Here is a 23,155-nt window from a genome sequence, read left to right on the forward strand (position 1 = left end):
TTGGGGAAAAATATTGCTGTTGTTACACAGTTGGCAAAGAAATTTAAAACAAGAAGGTGCTTTTCATTTTATATTTATTTTTTAAATATAAATGGTATAAAGTTTTTAGTGACTGGTATCACAAAAATGACGTTTCATCTGACAGCAGAGCAGAGTTACGCTCCGATATACGCCACAGTCATCAAGTTTGAAACGTGATACCCGGCCGTACCGTGCGAGCCCAATGCGAAATTAGAAAAACGTGGGGGTATCATTACATTTTTGTTTTCTTCTATTCCTGTAATGGCGCTGAAACGTTCTATTATTTTATGCACAATAATTACTTTGTTTAATTTAATCTGTGGTGTAACATGGTTGCCAACGGTTGCCATGACGACAATGTTGTGAAGTTTTATTCAAAAGTGACAACAGTAAGTTTTTGCATGCTGGTTTGCGCTAAGAAGATTTTTGAAGATGTGTCAATGAAGCGCAATTTGTGTACTGTAATCGCTGCAAACCATGTTACCATTAAGACATTTTATAATATCTACGATTGGTAATACGGCATTATACTCGTTTCCACTAGAATACTTATATAAATAAATTACTACGTTACATTGTGAAAAAAGTCACAAATTATGTTCCTGTAAAGGTTTGCTTTCAATACGGTAACAAACATTGTTTTTTACACAGTGCTGCAACGTTTTCTGATTCCACTAAAGGCTAAGAGTTTCAGTCGTTAAAACGATGGTAGTCTTAGTCGAACTTTATTCTAAAAGCATTGTTCTTTAGATGTGTCAATGAAGCGCAATTTGTGTACTGTAATCGCTGCAAACCATGTTACCATTAAGACATTTTATAATATCTACGATTGGTAATACGGCATTATACTCGTTGGGTTGGCTTTAGTATCGTTTGGCAGGCGGACGGGGCTAAAAGTGGTTATATCTGGTAGAGGGTGGGTCTCCGATTATAACGCTACCACTCTTGTTACAAGGTAATGGATATTTTTCGAGAAATTTACAAAAAATGTTTCTAACCTCAAATCAGATAAAACGCGTAATGTCAACGTTATTCGGTAAAACGGAACGTTAAAATGGGCGATCGACAACCGAATGTGTTTTAGTATATCGTCTGTGGTGTACAAATCCGTGAAAAGGAACGCAAAAAATAAATAAATGTCTCTGGTTTTTGCGTTAAGTGTCATTTGTGATTAGCTGTCATTAGTGTTATTCCGTATCTCTTCGAGTTGCGTGAATGTACTATGATGTTATTTCAAATAACATCTTATTCCTCTTAGTATGCACGAGCGAGCGAAGCGAGCTCGCGACTTAGGGCACCCCCGACTCGGATAGGTTAGGTTCGAAGGGGATGGCGGGGTCTGCAAGACCCCGCCATCCCCTTCGTGGTTATTTTTTTTTAAACCACCCAGAAGTAGGAGCCCCGCGTAGCGGGGCTCCGTCGACTTTGCCTTTGTTTGTATTGATTAGAAGTACTTGCACTTAATTTTCCGACCGTAGTGGGTGATTATAGTGTTTTGAGGTTAGGTTACAAATATCTATTTTTCTCAAAAATTATGCGTTACCTTGTAACGGGAGTGGTACCAGAGGATAGGGGTGGAGCCCCCCACCACCCTCCCCCCCTTTTCCTCCCCCTCCGCCTGCCAAACGATACTAAATTTTTACCCCTGTAAAGGTTTGCTTTCAATACGGTAACAAACATTGTTTTTTACACAGTGCTGCAACGTTTTCTGATTCCACTAAAGGCTAAGAGTTTCAGTCGTTAAAACGATGGTAGTCTTAGTCGAACTTTATTCTAAAAGCATTGTTCTTTAGATGTGTCAATGAAGCGCAATTTGTGTACTGTAATCGCTGCAAACCATGTTACCATTAAGACATTTTATAATATCTACGATTGGTAATACGGCATTATACTCGTTTCCACTAGAATACTTATATAAATAAATTACTACGTTACATTGTGAAAAAAGTCACAAATTATGTTCCTGTAAAGGTTTGCTTTCAATACGGTAACAAACATTGTTTTTTACACAGTGCTGCAACGTTTTCTGATTCCACTAAAGGCTAAGAGTTTCAGTCGTTAAAACGATGGTAGTCTTAGTCGAACTTTATTCTAAAAGCATTGTTCTTTAGATGTGTCAATGAAGCGCAATTTGTGTACTGTAATCGCTGCAAACCATGTTACCATTAAGACATTTTATAATATCTACGATTGGTAATACGGCATTATACTCGTTTCCACTAGAATACTTATATAAATAAATTACTACGTTACATTGTGAAAAAAGTCACAAATTATGTTCCTGTAAAGGTTTGCTTTCAATACGGTAACAAACATTGTTTTTTACACAGTGCTGCAACGTTTTCTGATTCCACTAAAGGCTAAGAGTTTCAGTCGTTAAAACAATGGTAGTCTTAGTCGAACTTTATTCTAAAAGCGTAAAGAACAATTCTTTACGCTTAGTTTTTTTTTTTTTCAGAACACTATTTCAGTAAACCGGAATTAAAACTAGATGAAAAGTCAGAAGATGCATTAGCAGACTTTATAAACAACCCAAATATACTCATAATTCAAGGCAGACTTAGCAATGATGTTATTTATCTTCATACTAAAGTTAGTATTATGTTCACCTTGCATAATCATATCTCTAGGTTATTCTTTTACCACTAAATGCAATTTGTTCCATCAAAAAATCTACTCTGTAGCAAATGATCTTACTATGTAATTTCAATGAAAGGTGAAACAACTCATAGGTTCTTGTAATAAGGTTGAATTTTGTTAAGCAATTTGAAAGTTATTGTCTGCTCCTATAAACTTACAGATTCAGGATGGGAAAAGCAATTCCATAGTTTTTTATAAAACATTGGCTCAAGAGTTGCTTAAAGAAGATGCTATTCACAATATAAATATACTGACTCTGTCAAATAACACTGTGGAGTCTCTATATCAAATCTGGAGACAAGTCTACACTCCTCTATTGGCTGCTGTAAGTAATTACTTATTTGAAACCATCTTTATTGTTTTTTTTATGAATTACATAGTTATGTTTCAGTCAATGTGGGTATTTTCTATAGTTAGTACAAATTGTTAGTAAGGGACTTTTGTCATTTTGAGAAATAAATAATTTATTTAAGTTTACTTTTTCAGGGAAATGATTTATATTCCAACAAACTCCAAAAGAATCTATCTGATCTAGAATCCAACTTGAGAATTTTGGCTCATGGAAAAGGGGACACTAACATTAATGGTATGTATATAGCTTTCAGATATAATAATATGAAGTCTAAAGCATATATGTAATGCGAATTTGGCTTTTCATAAGGCTTTCTTGTTATTAATGAGATGTTTCTTGTCGCAGTTGTTTTATCAATCCAAGATGAATTAGAATATTGGAGAACTGTAGGGCAGAAGAGAGATGCTACCAAAAAGGAAAAAGAGGCATCATCTAACTTTTGCGAACTTTTTGAAGATGTGTTGGAAGAAATCAGGTATTGCACCTAAAACTAATTTTAACATGAGCATTTCAAAGTCAAACAACTATATAGTCAGTAATATTAAACTAACACAATATGCCAGATCAGCATAAAAGCTAGAGTACCCTTCTATTAATAAATACCAACCATTGCATTTACCTTATAACTCCAATTGACTTGAATTGAACCTTTCCAATTGCAGAACAATACATTCCAGTTCAATGGAAGAAATTAGAGAGTCAGCAGAGAACATTGGTGGGATTCTGGATGATATATGGCGCATCAGTACCTCGCTATATTCACAAGAAAGGATGGTTCATGTCTTTGATATCATTGGTACGATTTCAAAGTATATCTATAGACAATGGACAAGAAATTATTATTTAAGCTTAATTAACGTTCAAACATTTTAGGTCATGAAATATGTTCAATTATACAAAACTCAGTGTCTACCACTGATCTTTGGAAAGTTCACAATGGAAATAAGGATAGTGAAATACTCAACCTTTTGTCTGAGAGTTGCCATGTGATTCAAACTTGGAACAGTGCTTGCGAGTCGTTAACTGAGACGTATTGGCCGAACTACGCCCTGCATGCTTGGAATGGGGGACCCTATGTGCCATCATTTTGTGTAAACTTTCAAACTCGTGTAAAAGAGGTATGAAAACACATGAGTACTTTTTAAATGTACATATAATATATTCAGGGTCTTTAGCTTATATTTATTTTCAGATTCATGACATCAGGTCCACTCATAATCAATTGAATAAATTGCTTTCCAATAATGAACGATCTGAACTGCAGACCAATGAACTATTCGCGCCTTTCGAAAGTGAGTGGAATTAGTAAGTAATGCTTATTTAATTAATTGAATTACTGATGATCTTTCTTTTTCATAGATGTAAATATCTGGATGTGTAACGGACCAAACCCTGGATGGGAAACAGCTGTTTCTAAATTCTCAACTAGTTTGCGACCTGCTGAATCAAAAGTTGCCGAAAAATTAAAACCCAGATTGCATAATATGTCCACCAAACAGGTACGTACACTTTATAAAATTATGTAAAGCAACGTTTAAAATTGACAAAATCAGTCTCTTTTCGGGGCCCGACGTAGTTGATTAAAAATAATCCATGTATTCAAAACTGTATTGTATCTCATTAAAATGTACATTTCAATTACAACATTTGCATGTTTCCCGCGATTGAGCCGGCGTCCCAAGGTAACTCAATACCTACCTTCAACATATGGGTTCTCCAAGACTATAATTATCAAGTTTGTTGAGTATTTCCTTAGATGAGTGCGTTCAGCCAAACAAAACATATTCCGTCTTACCACAAAAACTTTTTAACGCCAGTTTAAGACTTGTCTAAAAAAATGACAAATTATGACGTTGACATATGGTTCATTTTGGAGCCACATTTTTTTTAGACAAGTGTAAAACAGTGGTTAAAGTTTTTGTAGTAAGGCCAATTCAGTTTAAAAATATTATAATTAGTATAATACATCATACCTCATTACAGATGCTTTATGAGTTCATGAGATACAGCTCGTTAATAGAGCGACCTCTAGTAAAACACGCGCTCAATACCGAACTGGAGATATTCGTGTCATCTCTTCTGTCGATGCTGAAGAGCATACAAGCGCAAATGGATGCTGACGAGGTGGTCGTCAACTTGTACCAGCCGCCTGAAATGTCGAATGTCGTGCTGCAAATACAATGGGCAAAGCTTATGGAAGCCAAGGTATTGGTACTCATGTTATGGTCATTTAATCATGCTGTAGATAACGGTTAAAATCATTATTTTTTTCCTGTTTTATCTTGTCCTAAAAATGATCTATAATTTCAGGTGAAAGAAATAAAAATGTGTGCCGAGAAGTATTTAAAAGAATTCGATAGCAGTTCTGAATTGCATAGTCTTGCCACAAAATTATTAAAAGATCTCAAAAACATGTACACGCAGCTACACGAAGAGTGGTGTCGCGATTTGCAGGTAAATGAAAGTGATTGTGTTTATATTTCTATTACATTTTCTGTTGCTTATCTTCTAGCCAGCTTATCCATGTCATTGTCCATGTCATCCAACATCCCATCCCAGCCAATCCCATATTTATGCGCACACTTGGTTACTCCACTCATAAAGATATGCAGTTAGCAGACCCAATATCCACTGACAAACTCCCTAGCTAGAGAATAATCCCTGTGACTAAAATCAACTTATTGTTATTCCTTTTTTTAATATAACACCGACTAAAATGACAACAGGCTCAAGCAAAGAATGGATCCCTCCAAATATCAACAGACAAGCCAGTGGTGGAGTTCAGCAGCAGTTCTCGTCTGATGGTGGTGAACTTCAACCCGGGGTTAGTGCGCTTGGAGCTGGAGGCGCGGTCGCTGGCGGCCATGCGCCTGCCGCCGCCCCCGGCCGCTGCTGTGCTTGACAACCTCAGTACTGCGTTGGCGCATGCTAGGCCGTTACAACAGGTAGGTAACCATGTTATATTATTATGTAACTAGCTTCCGACAATACCCGGATAGAAAACTTATGTTTCATTTTTAACCCCCGACGCAAAAACGACGGGGTGTTATAAGTTTGACGTGTCTGTGTGTGTGTGTGTGTGTGTGTGTGTGTATGTGGCAACGTAGCTCCCAAACGGATGATCCGATTGTAATGCGGTTTTTTTTTTTTGAAAGGAATGTCATTCGGGAGTGTTCTTAGCTATGTTTGGTGGAAATCGGTTCAGGTCTTCAAGGTCATCAGCTCGTTTGTTAGGTGTGATAGGAATGTTACACGCTCGAAACGCGTTAGAAATTTGAAATACTAATGTCTTTTGGAACCACTGAGCTGGTCTGCTGTTAGGACACGAAGATAGGAGACCTAACCCTGAACTGCTTTTTAGTAAACCCATCGAGTTTGGGCTCGTTGAATTTGTCTTGACTGGTTCTCTTCATGTTTCTAATTGACGAGAACCTGATGCTGGAAATGGGATGTGGCGGATGAAACCCTAGAATGGTATATAACTCTGGATCACCAAAGGTTAATATTTATTGTTTCTCAATCTGTGCAATTCTCCCAGAGCCAGTTTGCCATGAGGATTGTTAAACAGCTTCCTTTGGCCGAGATCGCATATAGCTACCCCATCTTAAAATAAAATAAATTAAATGAAGGAAAAATTAAGCAGCTCCTTCAAAAAGCATGAAATAAAATTAAATTATAAATTTAAAAAACCCCCGACCCAAAAAAAGTACGCAATTATTATGACAAAAGGTTAAAAACGCTAAACCCTATAAAAAGCAAAAAATAACTTTTAACACTACGTAAGTACCAACTAAAGCATGTCAGACTAAACTAAATTTTGACGTGTCGGGGGACCGCTTTTTACCTTCAAAAATACTTACATAAATCAAATGATAGGTACCTACCTAATTACAACATTCGTATATAAAAAAAACACGAATCTTAATTAGATAATTAGAGCGGTCCCCCGACACGACAAAATTTAGTTTAGTCTGGCATGCTTTAGTTGGTACTTACGTAGTGTTAAAAGTTATTTTTTGCTTTTTATAGGGTTTAGCGTTTTTAACCTTTTGTCATAATAATTGCGTACTTTTTTTGGGTCGGGGGTTTTTTTTAATTTATAATGATTCTATATTGTTGCCAAGTTTCATCAAATTCGTTCAGCCGTTTACGCGCTATAAATTAACAAACACGCACTAACAAAATTTCGCCTTTACAATATCAGTGTGATGTGAACAGTGATGGAACAAGTTCTTTATTTGCTGATCGCTTGACGCGTTTTTAAATACTTTGTATGTGCTCCCGTCCCTTTTTCTTTATTCATGTCAAGTGTTGCAGACATGTTAATAAATAAGGCCTGATATCCTCTATCTCGTATATCCAGGTAGCATCATTCCACAACACGTTAGGTGAACGCATGATTCCGTCCACCCGTCCGATGATGTTGCAAGCCGCTCTCGACTTGTCCAACTTGGTGCAAGACCAAAAGGCCGTTTACTGGGACGACGTTGAACAACTGGCTAATTACACTGATAAACTCAAGAAAATCGTCTTAAAGCTGGAGACACAGGTATTTGACAGACTCGATAGTGTGATAATCTTAGAATACAATAATACATCGGTACCTAAAGGTATCTTCGTCTGTACGCTTCGATTATATACTTTTGCTCTTTCAGAATACATACCTGACAGGTCAACATGTGGCGATCAGAAATATTGTTCAGAAACTAATAGAGACTGAACTCTTGGCCAAACAATCGGAATGGAAAAAAGGCGTTAAAGATATAAGAGACATTATAGACACAGTGAGTAATTTATTTTGTTTATTTATCAGCAAGAAAAAGTTGCAAAATGAATGTTAGTTCGCATATAATTAAATTGAATATTTATAGAAGGATTGTGTAACCTACGTTTTTTACCTGTCATTTTTCCTAGGTGGAATCCAACGGTTATAAGAACACGGAACTATGGAGATCTCACTGGGACTGGCAGCTGTATAAGGCTCTTGAGTATCAGTACATAAAGACGTTGCTGTCACTGCATAAACACTTCCCGCATGTCAAAGTTGATCTCGTTTTACGGTAATTATAAGTTTATTGTCATATATGAATTTTAAATAACTGTATGTACGCTTATTTATTTCGTTATCATTTGAAAATCAGTAAATAGTCCGTAATATGTAGTATGTACTATTAAAAATTCTTAATGCGTACTTAAGTTCGAAGTGAAATCTTTGAATTAAACTGCCCCATCTCATTGCATTAAATTCTTATTATGTACATCCCTGTGCCCTATTTAACTATTTACGGTTTATCGGCAATGCTGTTTACCAGAAAGAGGACTTCCGAGCGAAGGCGAAAATTAATAAACCATATTTCTAAAGGTTAACAGTGTGCAAATGGTGCATCTGTATAAGAAATATTTATTAAGTTTTAATAACCGTATCAATAGCCTTTCAATTAGTCTCGATGAGTGATCTTAGACCTAGTTTTGATTCGAACTAGTCATCGGTTGATACTAATAGCGTATCACATGAGGAAGCCTCGCTGACCTCTTTTATCTGTTCCTGGTAAATCAACAACATAATATAAATAACTATATATTTCAATCATGAGATTAACAAACATATTTCCAAAAGGCATTTTCCCCATATAAGATAAATAATACATTTATTAAAATTGTTCTGTTTCTGAATATTAAATGATCAACAACACAGAATGAGGTCTTATTTATAATGGCTTATGTTTCACTGATCACCAGATATAGTAACAAATAGCAGACAAAAATAGTAAATGATCACCAAAATGAAACTCGCATTTTAATGTAAAACTATAACCAAAGTTTTAACACTTTGCTGTCCTATTTAAGTGAAATTACTCCAAAATAAATCATGTGTAAGCCAAAAATAGTAAATGATCACCAAAATTAAACCACCATTTTAAAGTAAGATTATAACCAAAGTTTTTAAATTCTGCTATCCTATTTAAGCAAAATGAGTCCAAATAAATCATTGTTATCCCAAAAGTAGTAAATGATCACCAAACGTAGTAAATGATCATCAAAATTATACCAGCGTTTTAATATAAAATGATAATCAAAGTTTTCACATCTTGCAATCCTGTTTAAGTAAACTGACTCCAAAAAAATAAGTTCGGCCTGATACAATAAATGTAATAACATTATGGGGACCCTTTTCCTGCACTAGGGTGGAAAATTGTCTATTGCATGGCTCTAAACAGTGCGATAAGAGTGTGTTTTTGAGGGAGTGTATTGAGAAACACATTCTTCTTCTTCTTTCTCCTGCCCTGTTCCCAATTTTACTTGGGGTCGGCGCAATATGTCATTTTCTTCCATTTTCCCCTGTTACTCGTCATACTGACACTCACGCATGCATTGCAAGCCGGACACATAACTTAATATGGCATTATAATACTTTATTTGGTAATAAGCCTACATTTTATGGCAATCACAGTGACTTATTTAGGCAAAAATAATACATTAATTTTGTCGTCAAGAGTTGGTTATCATTTACTAAATTTGGTGGTCGAATACAATTTAAACTGAAGTCGTGACTAAAATAGCTGGTACTATTACATTTTTAGACTTTATTTTTCTGGTGTTCAGTAGATATTTCTGGTTACAAAACTAAGGGTATCAAAGCATTTTATGGTGGTCATTATATTTGTTCCCATTTATAATTAATGTCGCATTTTTTTATGTTCGTAGTGGTTACGCCGTTCGCGTCCAGCCAGCAATAGAAGAGATCCGAGTGCAGCATTATCACCAACTTCGACGCCTGGTATCAATGCCAGCGCACTTTGTAGGAGTGCAGAACAATTTGACAGACAAACAGTCTATTTTTGCTGCTATTGTTGAAAAGTAAGTGATTTTAGCATATAGACCCATCTATGTGCTGTAAGTTGTTGTTTTACTTAGGTATTTAGGCTTCTGAGCAAAAGTGTCCTGGCCAAAGCAACATACGACATAGTGTCGTTTGGCTTTGTATTTAATTAAATTTTATTGAGAACATAACCCAGATTTTATCATTGTGCGTAATTAACATATCGATACCGGAAAGATAAGACAACGCAAGGGTCGCCTCATCGGGGTAGTCCCCAGAATAAACGGATCCTGGATTCTCAAAACCCTGATTGGCGGGCAAACTTGAAAAAATTAAGAGGTGTGTGTGGAAATGAAATGGGGAGTCCTTTGAACAGTAGTGGGACAGTTGGGGCCAAGAAGAAAAAAGGTATATAACCAAGGGTTTCAGGATAGCAAAATGCCTATAATAGTTAGGTAAAAGTGTGACCATAAAGTCTACCACTTTATGGTCACACTTTTACCTAGGTATAGGTTTGTAGTTCACAAAGTAACTACCCTTTTGTGCAGTTCATTACAATACTAATAAGAACCATATACACATTAAACTTTATGCCCATAATAATAAACAGTACCTACTACCTATCTCTTTTTACACTCAGGCACAGCTGGTTAGGCAACAAAGCAGTCCAACAACTAGAATCAGCTCTCTCTTCCCTCGAAGCCACCTGTGCATCGTGGACGCGACGCGCGGCGCTGGCCTGCGTGCCCGACCTGGACGCGCTGTGTCGCGAACATCTCACGCTACCGCAGCACTGGGAGAACAACTTCAAGGCTTGCAAAGCTTATGGACAGGCTGTTGCTAAGATGACTTTGTAAGTTCAACTTGTACTTGGATTTTTTAAAATCAAAACATCAGAATCTGTTTTGTCTGTGTAGAAGTAATAATTTTACATATTTTGTATAATGTATATGTGATTTTTTTAACATCCTTACCAACTCTTTAGTAAGACTTCCATGGAGCGGGTTGTAATCAGTGGGAGTCTTTACAGATGCACGCGGGACAGTCTTGTCACCTGTCACTGTCCCATAGTCACTCCCGCTGCTTACCTCCCGCTCCCCGCGTGGACCATGGGAGTGTCACTGACGAGCTGGTCAGGCTGTACTTGAAAGAAGCAAATACAAAATTAATACATTTTATGGTGTAATTGGTGGTTATATGGTTTATAGTGTATGAACCGTTTAATAATGGACCATCTTTTCTTTTAGCGAGGACGAAAAAATAGAATGGATATCAGTGGGCACAACAACACTTCGTCGTGAATTCGAAGCTCAAGCACGCAGTCTATGGGCATGTCTTATGTCGTCACTGGTGGCCAGCTGCAGGTCTGATGCAGCGAGGATTGATGCATTTGTTGCCTCTGCAGCAGTCATGTTGGAGAACCAAGCACTGCCGAAGAACGCTAAGGAACTCGCTGAAATGAGCGCTACACAGCAAGCTTTGCAACAGCAAATGCCTGAGGTAACTTAATTCAGGATCATATTGAAGATATATTGATTGATCTAATTTGGATATTAAAAACAAAAATTATGAATCTGGTAATAAATGATGGACCACTTAAACTACATCGAAATAATAAAAAATCTAACAAGTTTTTGTACTCTTTAGATGGAAGAGACAGTAGAGGCATTAAAACGAAAAGGCCACATGCTACGCACTTGGGGCGGAGACACATCAGTTGATAGCACCATGAAGGAATGGCAGAAGATACACGAACTTATGCTCAGTCAACAGAAGATGTTTGAACATCAGGTAAGTTGTTTTGAGAATTTTGAATAAATGAATAGCAAACTTTATTGTACTATATATCTATACTAATATTATAAAGAGGAAAACTTTGTTTGTTTGTTTGGTTGTAATGAATAGGCTCAAAAACTACTCGACCGTTTTTAAAAATTCTTTCACCATTCGAAAGCTACATTATCCACGAGTAACATAGGCTATATTTTATCCCGGTGCGGGCAGTAGCTCCCACGGACGCGGGTGAAACCGCGGGAAAACGGCTAGTTGCTATATAAAAATTATCAGGGGTTTTAAAACGAACAACTACGTGTAATTTCATAAGAAAAGGATTTATGGACTTTGGCGCTTAAGCCTTGTAGAAATACAAACTAATGGTACACGTTTGGTTAGACTTTAGAAATACAATGTCGTAAGTGTCAACGCCCATTTGGTACCATTTACGTTTACCATGGACTGACACAAACTATGTATGTTCTTGCATCTACTTTGGTTTTCTCAGGCTGAGCTAGTAAAATCCAGTTTAAGCGGTGAATGGGATAACTTAAACACCAGTATAGAAGCCTGGACCTCACGGTGGACGCAAGCTAAGCCGCGTTTAGATGACACACATGGCGTCAACTATACCGAAATGCTCGATAGATGTCGCTCCGTGTTCGAAGCGCATGCGAACTGGAATAAATTTGTGGCCGACAGAGATGACCTATTGTAAGTTTTATGACGTAAAAATGTTATCGTTATTAAAGTTAAGGAGTAATGTTTAGTTTTATGTACAAAGAAAAGTTTAAAAATATCTGTATTTTTATTTAGGTTATAATCATAAATGCTTAGATATTTTTATTTTTAACGATTTCATTATACAAGAACTGAACTGAATTAGATAAAGTATCGAATTAAGAAAGAGGGGAATGTAGAGTACTCAGAACGAGGGCTGAACTTCTAGCAAATTATAAAGATTTATAACATGATTATAAATTACAGAAAAGAGTGTGAAAAGTTCCAAATGAAAGTCCAACTGTCGGATACGTGGGATCAAGCTGAGAAACTCATGACTGAATATGTCGAACTGTGGTCTCCTTTCAAAGAGTACAATGAAGGTAGGACTTATAATCGTTACATTGGTATATTTGAATTGAACCTCTAACTAAAGCATTCACAATGCAGTTCAATATTGTATCCGAATATGTTTCAAGTACAACATTAGCCTAATTTTGTTTTTAGAATTCGAATCCATCGCCGACCAAGAGTGGATAGTGTTCCAGAAAAAGATTCATCTTATTGAAGAATTTTCTGTGAAATGGAAATCACGTTTGGAACCGTTCACTGTGCTTACACTATACATACAGCAAGAGCTAGAGAAATACTCGGTAATTCTATTATTCGTATTTTATATTTTTTACACTTAAGTAAAAACATCTGTTATCATAATGCAGCACAAAAATAAAATCTAAAGCAGACCACACTTCAAGTACTATTTTTTACTCAAGTCACTGTGACCTCATTTAAAACGAGTTTTATGACAGATAGTTCACGATAGTCACAAAAGGTTCCAGTATGTCATATAATATGGGAAACCTTTATATTGCGTACTCTCGCTTTATACATATCGGGGCCACATGATTTATGTGTAAAACCTGTTCGTTTCAGCGTAACTCCCGTATGTCCCATTATTCAGCTATTTATATACCTCTGCATATTGCAAGCTTAGGTACAGACATTTTGCTGCCAGTGCAATGACATCATTACACATATGTTCAAAATTAACATTAACACTTTTGATGATATCATTATGTTTTCATAGAGCCATTATTACAAAATATATATTTTTAACATATTTTAAGAATAATGGACTCCTTCTGGATACCAGCTGTTTTAGAAGCAACATGTCCTTTAGTTAACTTAACCGAAATGAAAAAAAGTCTGTACTTCTTAAATAAGCAATATGTATGTATATTTTACCAGGATTTAGCACCTTTATTAAAATATCTTCGGGGCAACGAGTTTACCGAACGCCATTGGCGAGAGGTATACAGTCTACTAGACATGGAGTATAAGAAGCCGGACACTTTACAAGTCCGAGATCTATTGAATGCTGCAATAAATATCAAGAAACAAATTAAGTCATTACAGGTATGCATAATATAGAGATTTATGTGTTAACACATAACTCTACTCAATTTGAAAAATGAGTGTCTACGCTATAATCACCACATGGTAAATAATGATGTTTTTTCCCCTAATGCAGCAAATATTACGGAACTGACTCGGAGTCATTCCTAAACTTATTATGTACATATGTGTATTATATGTACAATATTCTTATGTAGGTATGTTAATGTTCTTGTAAAATTATGTAGCTATCTTAATTTACATCATAAAATGTCTGTCTACACAACGTTAATACCCTGCAAATAACTCAGTCAATTTATATCTTGTAATTGTATTAACATGAGTATATGTTGCAGAAAATCTGCACATCTGCGTCCAGCGAGTCTGCAATTCGTAATGCTCTCAACGAGCTCGAGATTTGGTTTGCTAGCGCTCGATTCAGTATCACTTATTACAATGATAAGGCGAAGCAACCCACACCCATAGTAAAGGACTTCAAAGATATACTTAGTAAGGTGAGTGATGACTATGAGAGGCAACTTATTTTACCAGGCTGCGAAAAACGGTTACGTTTTTCGCGTGTCTTCTTGTGCTCTTGTATGTGGCTTACGACAATCAAGGTATCGTTGTATTTGTATCGATTAGTTGCCCATATACCTAAGCATAGCACAACTAATAACTTCAAATTATATACAAAAATTCTAATATTATTACCTACATACAAAAAATTTACTCAAAAGTAATCGTCTCACGGGCTACATCTGGCAATTAAAAGTAATAGGCATCGGCAAAAACAGGCTATAACAAAAGTCTTAATAACCACTTTGCTCAAACTCAGCGTCCAGTCAATGGTACCTTTTCATTGAGATCCGCAAAATCTGTAACTAATCTGGACGACCCAAATTCCGTATAAAAAAATGAATGAGGACTGTTTCCTTTTAAAACAATGGCTTCACAGTACGCGATAGCGTGGAACTTACTCTACTGTCTCGCTCTCACAGATGACCAAAACGGTTTTGTTTCAATAAAATTCCTTGAAACCACATTTTTTTGCGGATGACGACTTTAGTTCCCAAGGCTAAAATGCCCGATAAATGGTTATCATTTTTTCGTGAGGCACGGCTTCCAGCTAACTTATGGCAATGTTTGGCTTCTGTGTCTCTTACATGATTAAGTAATTTGTCTCTTGTTTATTATTGAATCTGCTCACTTGTATCAAATTGCAGTGGCAGATCAAATCAATGTTAAATAATGCCTTAGAAGATCCAGCCTTAAAAAAATGATGTACATATCATAATTAAAAAAATTATGTGTATGTAGATCGAAGAACAGCAATGGGTGGTATCATCACTGTCGGGCGGCGCAAACGGGACGGACGCATGCGGTGCCTGGGACGCGCGGCTGCGGGCTGCGCGGGCGCTGCTACGTGCCACGCATCACGCGCAGCGCAGGTTAGTACCAACCCTTACAAATGTATCATCATAAAGTATAAGTCTTCTGTCGGGATTCTTTCGTAAATATTAATAAGAAGGTAACAAAGATTTTTTCAGTTTTTAAAACTAGTAACTACAGTAATCAGTAAGAATCTTCCATATGAACATCCATCTGGTTCTTCTCCGTAGGACTTGTATTTTCGAAACATCTGACCATGTGACTATGAGCGAGCTTCTTAAATCATGATTTGAAAAAACATGAAATTGGAATTATAGCTTTCCCATAATATTCTAGTACTTATGGTTCCTTTAGGATTGTCACTTAAATCGTAAACGAACCTTTATGATGAGGCTACGTCCGCTCAGCATAGGTAACGACCTCGTTAAGCACTGTAATGTGCTATTCGATTTGCATACTGAATAAGATTTTAATGACTCGGAGTAAATACGTGTAGCTTCATAAAATTTTAAAGATTCCGCAAGTCCAAAAGAAATGACTGCTATCCACTTTTGTGTTTACCTACATTAAACAATCCAAACGGGGTTAAAAATAGTGATTCTAATTAGTCATAGAAATCGTAACAATATCACACCAGAGGCCGTCAGGCGAATTAAAGAAAACTCAGCCACTAGGGCTTGTGGATTATAGTTCGGCCATTCAGAGAATGCGTTCCTGACACGTCGCGATTGAACTGACGACGTAACTTTGCAATGGCGTTGCAGTTACGATAAAAATATTTTTGCTGGTTGTTTACCGTTTTAACAATTGAGGAGCATTAAAACAACATTATTATATCAATAATCAATGAATGTTATTACGTCGTCAGTTCAATCGCGACGTGTCAGGAACGCATTCTCTGAATGGCCGAACTATAAACCTATAGATCACTCAATGAGGAGAAGATTATTTCATACAATGAGGAGAAGATTTTCCATGGCTATTGCAGACAAATAAATGCAAGTGTTTTGAATCGAATACAAATAGCTTAATAGGTCGTTGCACGTCAAGCTTTAAGGATTTGTTTCGCCTTAACATATGGGCGACAGATGTGCCAGCTATTTTGACCGTCTATTCCGCGTAGTTCCCGTTTTCTTTTGCTTTTTGTGTTGTATCTGGGTACTTTGTATTGTTTTGACTATGGTACTTGGGCTTAGGTACTTCTATCATTAACTACATCTGGTTGGTACTGTGTGTTTATATGTAGGTACCTATTTTTCTGACATAAATAAAATAAAACAGTTTGTTTAATAAAGTTTGTTTAATCGGAAAGTTATATTGCATTTAAATGGTTGGCAATAATAACAACTGGACCATAGGACCCTATAGTATAATAAGCAACGTAGTAAAGTAGTATAGAAATATTCAAAGATTCAATTCAATTGCTAGCTTTTATGACCATAGACAAGAAAAATAACTTCTCTTGATAACTTTAGGGAATTCCCCTTCTGAACGCGGTCACGTGTATGTTCGGATAGTGAAGAATCTAGACACACGGCAGTGTGTCCGCCAAGTTCGAGCAAAAAAGGCGACACACCGGCCGTGGGTTATATTACACGAACCATTTCGGGCCAAATTCGACCCCCCTGTAACTCAAAATCTATTTTATTTACGCATATCAAATTTCTAGTATCTGTTGAGACCCCCTCACTTATCTAAAATACAAAATTTCATTAATATACCTATTGTAGGTCTTGAGATATTGACGTCAGAAAATCGCTATTTTTACTATACACTGATTCACTTATTCACTGACTCACTCATCAAAAACCTAGACCACTTCCAATGGTCGTATTGACTTGAAATTTGGCATGGAGGTAGGTCTTTATGTCAAGGTAAAGGGAAAAATCTGAAAATGGCCAAGTGTGAGTCGGTTTCAAAATAATGAAGGTGTTTTATACCCGGTGTAAATTTATACCCCTAAGGAACTAAAACGAACTAAATTTATCTATATTTATATAATATATCTTCGAATGGTACAAAGGTTTGTATTTAGTCAAAGTAAAGTAAAAATCTGAAAACGGCCAAGTGTGAATCACTTTCGAAAATAACGAATGTGTAACTTTGATCCACGAACATAATATATGATAACATGTCTTGTCAGTCAGTTGGTAAATCTAGACATAGTTAATCTAGTTCATTTCTTTGTAAGAAACATAGTGCATATTAAAAAATCTAAAAGATAGTATAAATGAGACATTTCTTTAACTAACTTCATCATAAGAAAAAAATAAAATAAACAACCTTACAAAAATAAATGAAATCCCACCCAAAACAAAAATGTGAAAGACTGCCAAGTTCGATAATATGGGAATGCTTCGCCTATAAAAGAAGTGAGATCTGAATAAGTACCAAGTTCCATACACATACCTCAGTTAAAAATAGTTACTTTTTAATGATGATTACTTGGCAAGTTTTAATAGAAAATTAAATACTTGATTCATTGCGTTTAGTAGGTTTATAACAAGGTGTATGAAAACTTGCCAAGTAACATCATTAAAAAGTAACTATTTTTAACTGAGGTATGTGTATGGAACTTGGTACTTATTCAGATCTCACTTCTTTTATAGGCGAAGCATTCCCATATTATTGAACTTGGCAGTCTTTCACATTTTTGTTTTGGGTGGGATATAATACACAAACAGTAATCTAATATCCGCGTGAATCACATTACATAGATACATACAGATAAGTTTTATAGTTGCACCATGGATTACTTACTGTTTCATTTTAACAGCCAAAACATTACCTACCTATAATGATTATCTTAATTACAGCAGTTGTCAATACAATCATCGCGCATATACATGATAAATTTAAGCTTAAATTCAGTTACAACATAAAACGGAAACCGATTTAGACGTTTTGTAAAAAAAGGCTACAAACATATGCTTTGAAATCAGTCACATTATGGAACGGCTTTTACTTAGCAGTATTTCTCTGAGTCTCTACCCTTATTTGGTAAAAGCTACTGCCTTATTCGTAGATAATGGCTAACAACGATAGGTTATTTTAGTTACTAATTTATGAGTAGATCTGGTCTTATTCAATCCTGGCTTCAATGAAATGCTATTGTTAGTAATTTTCATCGAAGCTAAAGCATTGCTGTCTATTAAAGTTGCCATTTCAAACTTACCTATAATTGAATCTTAATTATTTGCTGACACAAATACAGCATTTGGACTCTCTTTGACCGCAATCAGCGTAGTGCAGTAAAATGCCGATACCGTAATAATGCTGCATGCGCCGGCTGCCTCGCATTGTTCTATGAGATGATGAAACTCTAAAGTGAGTAGATTTCAGTTAGTTGGTACAGCAAGCTTAGATTAGCTATTGAGGATGTAAAGCTGCCCTGATAACGCGGGGTCGCTGTCCTGACGCTAACATCATTGTTATAAAATTAGGCGACAAGATAGTGCTATTTAATTGCCTACTGAAACACGTATTCTGCTCAAATCTTTACATGCTTTAGAATTGACATATAAAAAAAACAAGCAAGACATACTTTAGAGGGTTAGCCGAAGTATAAATAGAGGACTAGATTAGAAGATAATCGGTGAATGGAATTGATCTCCAAGTATAACAAATAGACATGACTATATCTGTAATCATATCTAATGAAAGTATTCTTGTGTCGCCAGTGGAATGCGACACGATGTATAGAGCCCTTTCTTTGGCTTCGGTCAACGACGTACGCAGTGAGGTAATGCGTCAAACGAGAATTTTATGATTAGGTATTCCCTTCCTTGCCACACCATAAAGTCGGTGGATAATATTAGATCGTCATCCTGTTTGAAGTTTTAATTACTCCTTGATAGTAGAAAAAAACTGTGGCTCACGAATTTATCGTTTTTAATCGAAGAGAAGAAAAACATGACCAATATCAAAATAGAGTTTCACGTGAGTTAGTTCAAACAGGAACGATCAATAATCAGGACCCAGACTCATATTTATGGTCACTGCAGGCATTGTGTAGCCTAGCCTAGTTTTCCCTTTCATTACCCCTACTTTTACAGTTGACTTACTTTTTTAGGACAAAATCGAAGCGGTAGAGCTTGTTTTACTGCCCAAACCTAAAGGGGCTACTTACTTTGAAACTCGAAGTGCCTCTATTAGTAGCCGAGCTTTACCGAAACAGTATACCAAACTTTGCATTTAGACATAGCTTGTTGTAACAGTCAATAACTAATTTTAACAGAAATAAAATAAAATGCTAAACATGTCCAGCAGCGAATGTACGGCAACAGTGCGATAATAGATCGGATCAGTAGCCAAGTGCTTATCTCCGTATGAACTTTGACATCGTAACCGCCTTTTGAGAAATGAACCCTTATCGGCGGGGAAGCGTTCATTCACAGCGTTACTGTCGTGTTCTTTACGATTGTTTACCGAATTCTTGTTCATTTAATTACTTTTCATTTTCAATAGCCCAATTTTGAGACTGATTTGAAGATCTATTAGTAGAGATCGGTTATTGTCGTTTTATTTCCATTATCCATTTAGACTTCTATCTATCTGGTTCGCTAAACAATTTATTCCCCTTTTAGGTACCTCCTGTTACCTATTCTTTGTTTATTTTTTAAGCCTGGCCAGCCTGGCGTTCGTATGGGTGATGGTTCACTCTTTTTATTTCTTCCACTTCTGGTAATAATCTGCTTCTGGTGGTCATCGAATAAGACGGAGGAAGTAAATATAACAAAGCAATCCTCCCTAATAGAAATGTTACGTTAACGTTATTCGTAAGTCTACAAATTAATAGTCAAATGATTTAATAGTTGAATCACGATCACGAGGTCTCATCGCGTGGGTAGGTATCGTATTGTCCTCAATGGTGATGTTTTTATAATTATACGAACCGTTTCTAGTCTTGGCACTGATAAGAGGTTATCGTCAAAACTGTTGAAATTGTAACAAGTTATCTGAATAGTTAAGGGGCCGCAAGCTATTCAATCCAACTCACCCGGTAATGACGTCATTTTATATGTACCCAAATTATAATTATTTAGGAATTTTTGGAGTACCTAACACTGGTTCTCTTTTAAACAAATGGTCTTGGACTCAGGCCCCTCTTCTCCACTGGGCACTATGGGCAAGTGCCCAGGGCCCCGCGATCGAATGGGGCCCCCTAGTTCCTGCCAGATTACCAAATGATAACCGATATTTAGGTACTAAAAATCTGATGATAATGACCAATTAAAAGAATGATAATGAACATTTAAAAGAATACTTAAAAAATGTTCAGAGTGAAAATGAAGCACCTAACTGTGTACAGGAAGCATATAATCTATTAAAGCAAAACAAAATTGAAGAACACACATTTGCTAACGTAGAAATTGCATTGAGAATATTTTTAAGCATGATGATAACGTCACTAAGGGTGCCATTCTAATCTGCGAAGCCTTTTTAGAAATTTTAAACAAACCTACAACAGTGCATGTGCGAGACATCGAGGCGGTCACCCCTCTCAGTCCGACTGTCACCCTTCTCTTTGTATTTTTGCTTTTATCTGATTACTTAAATTAATTCCTCAAAGTTGGAAAAAAAAATGTCTCTTCTTCATTTCTAATTTGTTCTGCGCTTATTTTTTGAGTCCTCAATCTAGCAAAAAGTTAAAGCACCGAAGTAGCAAAAACAATTGACGCTCGCTTAAAATTTTCGGTTTCTTTTAATTTGTGCTTAATTCTGAGGTAAATTAGAGAGTCCTCATAATAACAATAAAAAAAAATCACTTGGATATTTCTAAGCTATTTAGGCGCTATTTGTAAGCGGAGGTGGAGGACTTTTGCGTCCCAAATGTCAAAAAATGTTGAGCTCGCTACGCTCGCAGCTGGTTCACTTTCTGGTCGCTTTTTTTTAAACTTGTTTGAGTACTTCTGTGTACCAAAACTCAAAAATTTCGCGCTCGCTGCGCTCGCGCCTTCTTCACTTTACAGTGCTTTTTTTCAATCTTGTTTGGGTACTTTTGTGTTAAAAATCTCAAAAATTTCGCGCTCGCTGCGCTCGCGCTTTACACTTTAGCAATAGTTTTCTCTGAATTCTTTATATCTCCATTGCGTCCCAAAAATCAAAATTAAAAAAAATATATATCTTCGCTTTGCAGTGCTTTTTTCAAACTTGTTTGGGTACTTTTGTGTTAATTCTGTATGATTTTACTACGTGGTTATATTTTGTCGTTATTTTTGGAAGGGGGTTGCTCAATAAGTAGCCCGCCCCGGGTGCTACCCGATGCTACGCCGCCACTGGCGGAGAACGCTCCTTCTCCAAATTGAAACGAATAAAAAATGAATTAAGAAGTACAATGCTTCAAGAGAGATTAACTAGTTTGTCGCTGATGTCCATAGAATGTGATATTCTCAATACCTACCATAGATTTTGAAGAAGTGATTAACAATTTTGCTCATCTTAAATCTAGAAGGGTGCCTTTGCAATCAACAAAGAGTTAATCTAAGGATTTTATGCTAAGCGAGTTACTTTTGTAGATTATTTTTTATATATCCTATTTTTTTTTAGGTAGTAACTAAATAAAAATAAATTTAGAACCTTGTTTGTCTATTTTCTTTATATATTATAACTAAATAGTGTTTTCTCAAGGTCATAGGGGCCCCATGATCCTAATGTGCCCAGGGCCTCAAATAGTTTAAAGACGGCCCTGCTTGGACTGTAACTATATTATCAGCTTTCAGCTCAGAAAAGAAAGTTACACACAAAACCTACCTATATTTTTTATACTCATCAAGCTTACTGCTACGGTCTGATATTTACCACCCCTACAAAAAGCTGATGGGGCCGATGATTCATAAAATGTCAAGTGAGCGACCATACAAAATATTTTTTGTAGAGCACATTGGTCTTTATATCACCGCCGCGTCCTTAAATTTTTTGTATGATTCCATATAAGAGGTAACAAATTGAATTACCATTAGGTAGATATACAATTCGGTTCTATATTTATTGTCAATAAAAACTTAGTAGGCCTTCCACAAAAAAAAACCAATGCTCTGTTGAGAAACCGCAATGTATTAATTAGGACCAAGTATGTGCTAACAACAGTGGAACTTCTAACTAGTAGGTATATAGGTTCTTGTTTCAAACGAGGTATGTTAGGAGATGCATAGATATAAGATTTCTTTTTTTTTACATTAGGATATTGTTATCATATTTCAGAAAGGTACCTATGAAATGATAGAGTCTTTGATTAATTTGGGATTTGTGAATTTTCATTGAAGTTCTAATGAAGAAAACACAGATTATTCTAGTCCTGAATCTATTTACTGGTTTAGTTATGTGAACCATAGAGTAGCAATCTTTTCACAGTGTGTAGGCACATTGTAGAATTGAAGCGTACACAAATCTCTTTTGTCCAGATCATTAAACAGCTCGTGGGGTCCTTTATTTGAGTTTATTGCTTTGTATGGGCACTGTCGAATTACACAAACTGTTAGGATTTGTGGAACCACGTTACCTTCATTAAAAACTCCGTCTTCTCTATGATAATAGGTAACTTGTGTTGTTTAGATGCTATGAATGTAGTGATGTCTAAAATTAAAATTACCCTTTAAAAGGTATCAAAAATCGCCAAAGAAACAATTTACAGATAGTTTAAATACATAGAAATACTTAATATTGGTGTGCTTCTTTTTGGTCTGGGTGGTCGGGTCATTTAGATCGCGAATGTATTATCAGCGGCGGATGTGTAGGGCGGAAGGCCGGCTCTGACGAAGCGAGTGGCCGTATCGGACACAGCGTGAAATAACCGAAAGAGTTTAATACTCGCATGTTTATAATTTATTGTTCATCATTAACGACTATGTAGTAAAGTTTCAAACTAAAAAGTTGGGTTGCTACTTATTGATAAGTCAAAAATTGAATGTTAGACAACACACAAAACTAAGTTGTACTTCCTTAAGTAATATTCAGTCGTCAGGTGAGATTACAAGGAAGCTTGTTGCCATAATAATGACCAAAACAAAAAGCGCATCCCGAAATGCTATGTTATTTTTGTT

At 36.2% G+C, this 23,155-nt stretch overlaps 1 protein-coding gene across 1 annotated transcript in view; it reads left to right on the top strand.

The window, feature by feature from the left end:
* The first annotated feature begins 1,697 nt into the window (after nucleotides 1-1,697).
* Nucleotides 1,698-23,155, top strand: part of LOC124632492 (cytoplasmic dynein 2 heavy chain 1) — a 65,046-nt gene continuing 43,588 nt past the window's right edge. The window contains exons 1-25 of the mRNA XM_047167347.1: nucleotides 1,698-2,214; nucleotides 2,480-2,613; nucleotides 2,822-2,986; nucleotides 3,148-3,247; nucleotides 3,359-3,488; nucleotides 3,676-3,809; nucleotides 3,887-4,131; nucleotides 4,206-4,305; nucleotides 4,373-4,512; nucleotides 4,997-5,218; nucleotides 5,324-5,467; nucleotides 5,740-5,958; nucleotides 7,377-7,562; nucleotides 7,669-7,797; nucleotides 7,928-8,073; nucleotides 9,719-9,871; nucleotides 10,474-10,686; nucleotides 11,081-11,333; nucleotides 11,481-11,624; nucleotides 12,115-12,320; nucleotides 12,594-12,709; nucleotides 12,834-12,979; nucleotides 13,575-13,742; nucleotides 14,078-14,236; nucleotides 15,042-15,172. Of these exons, the coding sequence (XP_047023303.1) occupies nucleotides 2,178-2,214; nucleotides 2,480-2,613; nucleotides 2,822-2,986; nucleotides 3,148-3,247; nucleotides 3,359-3,488; nucleotides 3,676-3,809; nucleotides 3,887-4,131; nucleotides 4,206-4,305; nucleotides 4,373-4,512; nucleotides 4,997-5,218; nucleotides 5,324-5,467; nucleotides 5,740-5,958; nucleotides 7,377-7,562; nucleotides 7,669-7,797; nucleotides 7,928-8,073; nucleotides 9,719-9,871; nucleotides 10,474-10,686; nucleotides 11,081-11,333; nucleotides 11,481-11,624; nucleotides 12,115-12,320; nucleotides 12,594-12,709; nucleotides 12,834-12,979; nucleotides 13,575-13,742; nucleotides 14,078-14,236; nucleotides 15,042-15,172 (3,920 nt within the window). The 5' untranslated portion in view covers nucleotides 1,698-2,177. The remainder of the gene's footprint in view (nucleotides 2,215-2,479; nucleotides 2,614-2,821; nucleotides 2,987-3,147; nucleotides 3,248-3,358; nucleotides 3,489-3,675; nucleotides 3,810-3,886; nucleotides 4,132-4,205; nucleotides 4,306-4,372; nucleotides 4,513-4,996; nucleotides 5,219-5,323; nucleotides 5,468-5,739; nucleotides 5,959-7,376; nucleotides 7,563-7,668; nucleotides 7,798-7,927; nucleotides 8,074-9,718; nucleotides 9,872-10,473; nucleotides 10,687-11,080; nucleotides 11,334-11,480; nucleotides 11,625-12,114; nucleotides 12,321-12,593; nucleotides 12,710-12,833; nucleotides 12,980-13,574; nucleotides 13,743-14,077; nucleotides 14,237-15,041; nucleotides 15,173-23,155) is intronic.

This window comes from Helicoverpa zea, chromosome 8 (assembly GCF_022581195.2).
Source record: "Helicoverpa zea isolate HzStark_Cry1AcR chromosome 8, ilHelZeax1.1, whole genome shotgun sequence".
NCBI classification, from domain to species: Eukaryota; Metazoa; Arthropoda; class Insecta; order Lepidoptera; family Noctuidae; genus Helicoverpa; species Helicoverpa zea.